The 10713-nt window shown below is 44.2% G+C and overlaps 1 protein-coding gene across 1 annotated transcript in view; it reads left to right on the top strand.

The window, feature by feature from the left end:
* LOC310771083 (A-kinase anchor protein 13-like) overlaps positions 1-10713 on the top strand; it is a gene marked incomplete at its 5' end in the record, with an annotated part of 66092 nt that overhangs the window by 8773 nt on the left and 46606 nt on the right. The window contains 3 exons of the mRNA XM_083663757.1: positions 2305-2347; positions 2649-2760; positions 7987-8152. Coding sequence (XP_083519883.1) covers positions 2305-2347; positions 2649-2760; positions 7987-8152 — 321 coding nt within the window. The remainder of the gene's footprint in view (positions 1-2304; positions 2348-2648; positions 2761-7986; positions 8153-10713) is intronic.

Raw genomic sequence — 10713 nt, 5'->3', positions numbered from 1 at the left:
GGTTCAGAAGCGTGGCAGCCACACATTGGCGCTCAACGGCCCCTCCGAACCACCATCATTCATGTCTACATTCATACCAATCATACCAATCATACCATTCATGTCTACATTCATACCAATCATACGAGGCAAGGAGGGTTAAGTGTCTTGCCCAGGGACACAACGATTAACAGCTGGGAGGGAGCGGGGATCGAACCGCCAACCCTTGCGTCATTGGCCGACCCGCTCTACCTCCTGAGCTAAAGCCGCCTCCCGTGTTGCTTGTCCACCTGAAAAGGATGCAGTTGACATTGTGAAGTGGGTTTGGTTCAACTAAGCATTAAGCGCATCATAAGGGCCAAAAGTTCAGCTGCAGCCAACTTTTTCACAAACAAACCACGTATATGCTGAGTGTTTTTTCAAGTTGCTTGCAGTGTGAATGCATGATTAGAACGGGCTTGTCGAGGAGTTGAGCTTTACCTCCATCTTTTACCTCGGTAGTAGGCTTTGTGCTGATCCCTACTGAATCAAATGTCATTAGATCACACAGCTCCTCCTGTCACCTGTAGTCAAAGACCCTGAGCCGTTCCTCCCTGTTCTCAATCCTTTTCGGGTCTCCCTGACTGCGTTGCTATCAACACAGGCAGGCCAAAGCTCCGCCCTCTTTGTCTTGTTTGTCTTTCTGATACAGAGCAGGCCAGCCATGCTTTGCATATTTGTGTGTAAATCAGAATATTTGGTTGAAATGGGCCTTTAGAAAGAGGTGAGGTTGTTCACTGGAATGTAGGCATGACCACACTTAACTGATACCAAATAAGTACAGACTCTGTGCTGATTATTTGGAAACGTCTCTAATGTATGTTTTGATTTCCATATATTCGTTTTTTAATTCATATTCTGTGTTCAGACTGAAGCCACAGCTAGGCTGGAATCAGGGAGAGAGCTCCAAAATGCCATCTGGAACAAACACTTCATCAATAAGAGTCTTTCTTCCCCTTAAGTTTTCTCCAGGGAATCTCTCTGCTGTTCTCGCCACAACGCTGCTTACCTTCACCGTGCATGATGCTTCCCATGAAAACTCACTCACTTCTGCTGTTGTAAGCAACTCCCCTGGAACACCTAAAGGTTAAATGCCTTACACCTGTTCAGGTGCTCCCCTAGAACAGGGGTTCCCAACCTTTTTTCTGCCAAGGACCGGTAGATACATGGAAAGAAAAGTCGCGGACCGGTTTTAGTTACATATATATTTACTCGCCAGGTGGTGACAAAGGGTAAATAACAGCCTTTTGTGTTGTACTGTATGTAGCCTATACAGTATTTATGTTTTTGTTTCAACTACAAACATAAATAAACATCAACTTGAAACTATGTTTCAACTACCACACACAGCCTATAATATGTTTTTGTTTTTTTTGGACCAGCTCGCGGCCCGGTACCAAATGCGTTGCGGCCCGGTACCGGTCCGTGGCCCGGTGGTTGGGGACCACTGATCTAGAACACCTAAAGGTTAAATGCCTTACACCTGTTCAGGTGCTCCCCTAGAACACCTAAAGGTTAAATGCCTTACTTATTACTTTACTTTACTTTTACTTTATTGATATTTAGCAGACGCCTTTATCCAAAGCGACATACAACCAGGTTATAACACAGTACAGCAATAAGAAAAATAAATAAAAGTTTTAAGCGAACAAATGTATAAACAGCAATTTAAATTAAAACATATTTACAGACAATAGAGGTGCGGATAAGAAGAATAGGAGGATAGCAAGATAGAAGAGAGAAGAGATAAAAGTGCATAAGGATGAAAGTGCATAGGAGCTAGAGCTTTATTGGCATTAAAGGTAGTTGTGGAGGGAGAGGAGGGCATGTCTCACTCTTTTGCCATGTCCAGAGTTTTATTTGTTTATTTTATTTGTTTATTTTGTTTATTTGACAGGGACGATGGACAGTCACAAACTGTCCCAGAATGAGCTAGGAAGCAAAATGTAATCTGCAGTCCCAGCTGAGGTTTGAACTAGCCGGTTTGAACTACCCTGTTCACAAGCTTGATTATCTAACCATTAGGCCAGTGAGGTCATTAACTTGCATTTAATGGTGGCAGGATGCGGTTAGTGAGCTCATCCCCCAACCAGAGCTTCTCAGGTTCAACAGCAAGTGTGCCCTTTATTACCATGATACCTGGCTGACCCCGCTCCCCAACCAGAGGAGGAAAGAAGATTTCCCCCTGGGCTGATGAATAGAGGATTAAAACATCATCATGGACATTATGATCTGTTTGTCTGAAGGTCTGTCCTAGTGCTCATCTCCTCTCCTGTTTCATTCCAGGTATGAGGTCATTTTCCAGCGCCTCTGGATCCCTGGCATACAGGTCAGTGCCTCTGGATCTGCTGCTGTTCACTGCTCAGATGCCTTCATCTCAGATGATGAGCGCATCTGAGATCTGCACACTCTAAACAAACAGGGTTCCATATACTACCAGAAAATAATCTTTATCCTGAAGTTTTGTTGTTGTTGTTGTTGTTGTTGTTGAACAAGTCAGGGGTTTCTTTGAGTTATTATTACTGTAGAACCACTACTCACCAAAGACCTTCCTTTTTCTGCTTGTACGACTGTATGGATTGTGAAACCACCCTATCTGAGATAGTTAAAAGTGTGTGTGTGTCTTTCAGCATATCAGAGGAGGAGCCTGGTCCTCTGCGGAGCGACGCTGAGGGGAAGAATGTGACGAAGGTCAGCCGGACCTTCAGCTACCTCAAGAACAAGATGTCTAAGAAAACCAGGGTGAGGAAACATGGAGTTGTGTGAGCTACATACAAAGATTTCAAAGGGATTCAGATTGGGTTGATAAGCATTGCTATAGAACAGGGGTTTTCAAAGTCCGAGACTGTGGGCCTCCCCCAAGACAAAGCGTGGAAAAAGCTCACCCCTCACTCAATTTCCAGCTTTAAATATGATTTTTAAGTCATATTTATTATGTGATGATGTGCTTTCAACTCGCTCTGCTTCGAGACACATCCGGGGACTTGAGCGCTCAGAGCAGTCGATCTGTAGCATAGCATGGTGATAACACCACTGATAATATCTGATTTCGAGATGATGGACGATGCATTTGTATTCGATGGCCGCGCATATTTATTTGAGCCGGAATAACGTTATATGGATTACAAACAAACTGAGGAGCGGGGGGGAACAGGAGCTGCTATCTACCAATGTGACGGACAGCAAACAGAGCAGCTGCAGCAAGGTAAATACATCGTTCATTTTCCTCATTGTCTCTATGATATAATAACGATATGAGCCGCGGTGTGTCAGAAAATAAGCTATTTACAGGATGTAAATAGACACATTTCACATGCCCCGTATTCCTCATTTACAGTTCAAAACATATTATCATTTCAGCGCATGTCGATCAAACCAAACTGATCAAGGTGACTTAATAAAAATCATATTTAAAGCTGGAAATAAGGTCGTAAAAAAAACAGAATTCTCCTTTAAGCAGCTTGGTGATTTTCTCTCTGTGGTGAAGAAGTCAACCCACAAATGAACTGTTTTGTTCAGTGATTCTTAGTTACAGCAACACTGCTACCACAGCGGGAGCTTTTCAAGTCTACCTAGTTTTCAGCCTGCCTGAGTGTATCCTGAGGACGCAAAGAGCCAAGCACATGAGTCCCTCCAGGAAAGGAAGGCTCACCGAGCTCCAGGCTGCTCTTGACCCTCATCCCACCTCACATTCATACACTAACTAACACACATTGACACTGGAGCTTCCCACTACAACCACAGCCTTCCACTGGTGCCATTGAGCAACTGCACTGGAGCACTTAGAGTTAAGTGCCTTGATCAATTAGCTATTTATTGAAGGAAGAGAGAGTATTTCTCATGACTTTCCATCCATTATGTTCCCATGAGATCCAGGTGTTGAACCAGCAACATTCTGGTCACAACCCTACATCTCCAACCTCTGGTCCACCACTGTGCTCTCATTTACCTTATCTGTAAATGATAATGTCTTATCTTTCGGGAATAGAGTAGGCCTTTTTTGCATAGTAAGTGTAAGTGAGCAAAATTAGAAAAGATAACTCACAGTAGTTGGTTATGACTCTCCTAAGAAAACATATATTCAACAAAGCTGGTTATTGTTTTGTTATTGTTATGATATTGCTTTTTTTTTTTTTTAACTGTTGCAGCTGCAGACAAAGATATGATCACAATCCTGATTATTTTATGAACTCTTTTCATGATTATTAGTTTTGATGAGAAATTATTTGCTGCACAATATTTTCCATCTTATATCCACATGTCCAAGCTTCTTGTGATTTAGAAACTGCAGTAGTACCACAGTATTTTGCCATTTGGAAATTGCGGTACTCAATATTTCAATTTGGATATTATCGTAGTAAAATATTGCAATTTAGATGATTGTGCAGCCCTAGCAGAAACAAACAAGGCACGGAGAGGCAGACAGGAAGTAAAGAAGTAAGACGGAGTTTACTGTTTTGTTTATCTCCTCTCTGTCTGACTTCAGTCAGCGCTTTGCTTTAAAGTGACAGAAGGAGTCTGAAGCTTAGCTCAGCATGGCCTGTGTCTGGTTCCTCTATCTCCCAACAGAAGAACCAACCTGTTAGCTCAGCATGGCCTGTGTCTGGTTCCTCTATCTCCCAACAGAAGAACCAACCTGTTAGCTCAGCATGGCCTGTGTCTGGTTCCTCTATCTCCCAACAGAAGAACCAACCTGTTAGCTCAGCATGGCCTGTGTCTGGTTCCTCTATCTCCCAACAGAAGAACCAACCTGTTAGCTCAGCATGACCTGTGTCTGGTTCCTCTATCTCCCAACAGAAGAACCAACCTGTTAGCTCAGCATGGCCTGTGTCTGGTTCCTCTATCTCCCAACAGAAGAACCAACCTGTTAGCTCAGCATGGCCTGTGTCTGGTTCCTCTATCTCCCAACAGAAGAACCAACCTGTTAGCTCAGCATGGCCTGTGTCTGGTTCCTCTATCTCCCAACAGAAGAACCAACCTGTTAGCTCAGCATGGCCTGTGTCTGGTTCCTCTATCTCCCAACAGAAGAACCAACCTGTTGTGGCTGCAATGGGCTTCCTCAGCATTACAGATTGCATGCATAGCAGATAGTAAATATATTTAATGAAGTCCATCTCTCATTTAGGAGAATATCAGGAAGTCTTGAAAATCACCAGACATGTTTCATTTATCAGGCCTCTCTTAGCTCATCCTCTCTTTGATGTTTTATTCCTTTGGTTCCTCCCTGTCAGACAACCCTGAATGTATATAGATCGATATATATTTATGTATAGATATATCTATATATCTATAGATATATCTATAGATATATAGATCGAGTCGGGCTGCAACTAACCACTATTTTCATTGTGGATTAATCTCTCGAGTATTTTCTTGATTCATCAATTAGTTGTTTGGCCGATAAAATGGTGAAAAACTTTGTCAGTGTTTCCCAAACCCCAAGATGACATCCTCAAATGTCTTTGGGGGGTTTGTTCTGTTTTGACTTATTGCTCAGTATGTTTTTACCCGATTTTAATACTTGATATTTATTTTGATGTTGTTTTACTACAGTGAAGTTGAGTGGGCTCCGAGTACAAGAATCTCATTGCAGGTGACAGCTGTTTTCGATGTTGCCGGTATATGACGACAATAAAGTTGAAAGTTGAACTTGAACTTGAAAGGAGGATGTAGCAGGTTGGTCGTTTCATCACAGCGTCTGTACCCAACTTCAGGGTCATTGCAGAAAGAGCACTTGTTGCAGAGAGCCAGTCACTTCCTCATTGCAGCTTCCCCCGGTGGAGCTCGGGTGTGCCGGTATAGCTTAGTCCACTCATCCGCTCGGACAGAGCGTCGGATGTTCTACACGAGGTTCTTAGAGGGCCTGGGATGTTCTACAGGAGGTTTTTAGAGGGCCTGGGATGTTCTACACGAGGTTCTTAGAGGGCCCGGGATGTTACACAGGAGGTTCTTAGAGGGCCCGGGATGTTACACAGGAGGTTCTTAGAGGGCCATGGCTTCTCGCTGAAGCGGAGAAGTTGGCGGCAGGTAGGCTGATGAAGTGTTTTCTTTGGATTCTTACTCAAATTTGAGTGAATGATGATATGTCGAAAGAGAAAAGTCCCCATGGCTTTAGTGCACTGTGGTGAGCTCATTGTCTGTTACAGTATATGTCTCAATGCGTGCCTGTTTGTTTTAATTAAGGCTCTTGAAAAGTATTAAAAGTTGATGAATCAATTTAGGGAAAATGAAGGCCCTTAAAAAGTCTTAAAAAGTCTTAATCACCATTTGAGGAGCGATTACATTTTGTAGCCGATTGTGTAAAAAAGAATTGGCATATATCTCATATCGATCGCACACCCCTGAATTCAATCAAAGTCGTATCGTGGCAGACTTTGTGATGTCAGCAAATATCGTATTGTCGTCTAAAGAATCGATATAATATCGTATCGTGATGAAACTTGTGATTTACACACCTGTCGCTGAATGTGAGGAACGTGGTGTATGAGCTCTTAAAATATATTGAAAGGGTCTTAAAAAGGTCTTGAATTTAACCTCAGGATTCCGGCATATAACCAGAGATTAAAGTAATCTCTGGTTGTATTTTTCCCGCTGGCTTGGTTGCTTGGTTACACAGCTACTGTTGCAGGAAGTGCGAATGAATGGATGCCAAGTGTTGTAATGGCTGTAAATGTAAACGGCTCTTTGACTCGGCCTTGTGGTATCTCAAAGCTGTTGAATTAAAATAATGAGCACTTAATACAGTAACGTCTGAGCTTTTGCGGTTCCTCTCAAAGCCGAGAGGCCCCAAAGCTGGAAACTCCATTCTGCCATTTCCTCTGGGTTTGGGTGGAGTCTCTGTGATGTCAATCCAACAGAATAAAAGAGCTGTGTTCTGTTCTGTTCTGTTCTCCTCTGCATCACTTTACTGGGTCGTGATTCAGCAGCGCCGCGGAGACACCACCAAACAAACAGCTTTAAACAGCACTTCCTCACCCGGTGGCTTTTTAGAGAGGCCGCCCCGCCCTGCTAAAGGAAAGGTCAAAGGTTGGATTCCCAGCCAATGTGTGGCCATCAGTCGTCAGTGTGTGATGTCACAGTGATGTCACAGTGTCCTTGCGTAAGACACTGAAGCCCTTTCTTCCCCTTTCTCTGAATAGGAGCTTCGGCTAAATGACTCAAATGTACAAAAGGAATAGCGTTGTCCGTTATTTAGTGGTGGGGGGGGGGGGGGGGTCCCACTGTGTTTTGGCTCAGACAAACTGCTAAAGAGACCATCTGAAATGAGAATATACCATGTTAAAAAAGATGAATTTGTTGCCAACATAAATGAGGCATGGTTTAATAAGCTAAACCTCCTGCTGTGTGCAGCATCAGACTTTTTGTGTTTCTCTGCTGGATTCAGAGGGCAGCCGGCCAAAACGCTGAGATGTGTTGTCAGTGTCTGTTAAGTTAGTCTCCTCCACAGATCACTACAGTGTGTGTTATCACTACAGTGTGTGTTATGCTACAGTGTGTGTTATCACTACAGTGTGTGTTATCACTACAGTGTGTGTTATCACTACAGTGTGTGTTATCACTACAGTGTGTGTTATGCTACAGTGTGTGTTATCACTACAGTGTGTGTTATCACTACAGTGTGTGTTATCACTACAGTGTGTGTTATCACTACAGTGTGTGTTATGCTACAGTGTGTGTTATGCTACAGTGTGTGTTATGCTACAGTGTGTGTTATGCTACAGTGTGTGTTATCACTACAGTGTGTGTTATGCTACAGTGTGTGTTATCACTACAGTGTGTGTTATGCTACAGTGTGTGTTATCACTACAGTGTGTGTTATGCTACAGTGTGTGTTATCACTACAGTGTGTGTTATGCTTGGTGTTTTGAGGCCTGTGGTGTTGTCAACGTGCACTTGGCTGTTCACATCGTGAAGACATGGTTGTGTTTTTGTGTTGTGTGTTCTCACCACGTGTCACTTCCTGTGCAGGAAAAGGACCGGGACAAAAAGGAGAAAGACAGAGAGAGCAAGGAGAAGGACAAGAGGACGCTGAACGGACATGTCTTCACGTCGCTGGGCTCGTCCCCGGCCCAGGCTGCCCGCTGCTCCCAGTGTACCAAGGCCTTCAACACCAAGGAGACTTTCCACTGCACGCGTAAGACCACGCCTCCTCTTTCTCTCTCTCTTTCTTTTCGTCTTTCTCTCTCTCTCTCTCTCTCGTCGACCATGGGGGGGGGGGGGGTTATCTTTGCAGAGATGTGTGGGTGGGGCTATGTCTTTTTCTCTGCTGTTGATTGGTTTGTTGTTGCTGCTGCGGTTTCCTGTGGGGGGGTGTGACCGTGTGGAGCGGGTCATTGCAGCCACGTGTGAGTTTTAACTTTGTATTTTAAGTGACGGTGATGTTTTCTTAAAGTAATATCAGAGGTTTCTTTCTTTCTTTCTTTCTGATGCTTGTGGAAACTAAAGCACTGATCAGGGTCTCTATCTGCTGTAAGATTGCTGTCATTTAAAAGCACGCTAAGCTGTGATAGGTCACAGTCACACAGAGAACAGAAATCAAGTGTTTAGCAGGGGTTTGGTCCAGCTTCAGGGATGCTTTGACATTGACTCTGTGTCTGAACCCTACTGGAGGGACGCCACACTCTAAGCATGATGGGATATTAATTGATTATCTTAGGGACCAGGGCCCAGTTGCACAAGCACCTTAAGTTAAGTTTTCCCTTAGGGTCAGAGTTAAGGTGTCCATAAAATAGAATCGGCTGCACAAAACACCCTTAAATCTTGTGCTTAATGTTTTCCTCAAAATGTTTTAACCTTATGGAGAAGATTTAAGGGTGTTTTGTGCAGCCGATTCTATTTTATGGACACCTTAACTCTGACCCTAAGGGAAATCTTAACCTAAGGTGCTTTGTGCAACTGGTCCCAGACCTGTGTAGAAGCACCTGCTTCCAATACTTGACATCCCTCATTTACTGAAGTATCTTTACTTTGGCAGTTAGCTGTAACTGCCTGCGGTGTGAATGTGAATGTAAACCACACACACACACGTTGTTGTTGAAGCGGCTTCATGTTCTGTATGAAGTGAATGAACATGGCTGCTTAGTCATGTAACCCAGTCAGGCGTCACTCACCACTACAAACAACAGCAAAACAGTTGTGTGTTGTTTTGCCCAAAGAGGATGTCGTTTATTGCAGGAACCTTGGCGGAGCCCCAAAAGAACGTAGACAAAAGGAGAGAGCAGCTCTGTGCTGGATCCCAGCGCTCCTCTCTGCCTCCTCTCTACGCTCACAATGTGCCACGCCCTCAGACTGGCACAGTCAGTCTGCTTTGGATTGTAGGAGCCACAGAAGCTGTGAGGGTCTTTTTTCAGCCTGCAGATGTTTGGCTGATGTCCACTCAGCAGACCAACACAGTGATGCTTTGTCTGAGATGAGCTGGAGTTACTGAGACGTTCTGACATCCAGCGGTAACAATCCCCATAAAACCAATTCAGAGCGGAAAACCATTGTAGTGCAGGAATGTTAAGATGGTTTTGCTGTGGTGCTCATTCTCAAGCCATCTATCACATAGCATACAGTACACACACAGCTCCGTACAGTAACATGCGTTGATACACTTTTAACATGGCTGGCCCCAGTTGGACTTGAACCCCTAACCCGGACAGTGCCTTGCAGAAGAGCACAATGTCAACAACATGTTGGAATGTCTGATAGATTTTCAGTTTTCTGCATCATGTCTTACATGTCTGTTCTTTGGGAAACATGCATGCTGCACCTGACACATAGATGGAGACAGTCGGTCCGTGTGGGAACGCCCACAAAATGTTACTACGGCAACCATATATCTCAATGGGCTGAGTCACCAAAGGACGGTGCGGCGGCTCTACACTACAGGATTGGGGATTCTAGAGCAGGTACATAGACGTCTGTTCAGATGTGCGTTTACTGCGGGGGTCAAATCCCCGATCCTGTCTGCCTGGGCTGGGCTCGCAGCTAAACGCTAACTATGCTGAAGGGGGAGAACGGGAGGATTTACCCCACCCTGACCACGCCCCCAGCCAGCTACCCCAGCATCTATGACGAGACATTGACTCAACCTAATACCACTATAGCACTGTTGTCTTTGAACTCTGAAACATGAACATGTCATAAGATTTATGGAGCATTGCTGTCGGGCTGTTTCTCTCACTGGTGCTTCCTGGTGCACTGCCTTAGTTTGGTACCTGGTGCACAGGTGCAGTGGCGTATAAAGAGGATATTTTCACAGTCAGAAATCCACTCAACATGTAACACCACTCTTACAAAGTGACAGATGACACACAAAAAACTACGTCTGGTCCTAACTGTTAGTAGGATAGAAGACAACTTGAGTCCTTGGTTGACTACATGAGATCAGACTACTTGAGTTGACCTTTCGTATTTTATTTTTGTTTTGGAAATGAAATGCAAAAGAGGAAATAGAACATTTCCCATGCAACTTAATGTTTGAGTTTGTATGCGCCTGTGTGTGTGTGTGTGTGTGTGTGTGTGTGTGTGTGTGTGTGTGTGTGTGTGTGTGTGTGTGTGTGTGTGTGTGTGTGTGTGTGTGTGTCTCGTTCCTGAGTCTCTCTCTCTCATTTTTTCCCATCAGCAGTGTGTGTTACCCCTCGGTTGCATCACATGTTCTGTTCCAGTCTGGCTTTCATTAGTGGGCTGGTGGAGTTTCCTGGCCGCCTC

Source organism: Poromitra crassiceps (assembly GCF_964638095.1).
Source record: "Poromitra crassiceps genome assembly, contig: HAP1_SCAFFOLD_346, whole genome shotgun sequence".
Lineage (NCBI taxonomy): Eukaryota > Metazoa > Chordata > Actinopteri > Beryciformes > Melamphaidae > Poromitra > Poromitra crassiceps.
The sequence above is the reverse complement of the archived record's forward strand: the minus strand, read 5'-3'. Positions and strand labels throughout refer to the sequence as shown.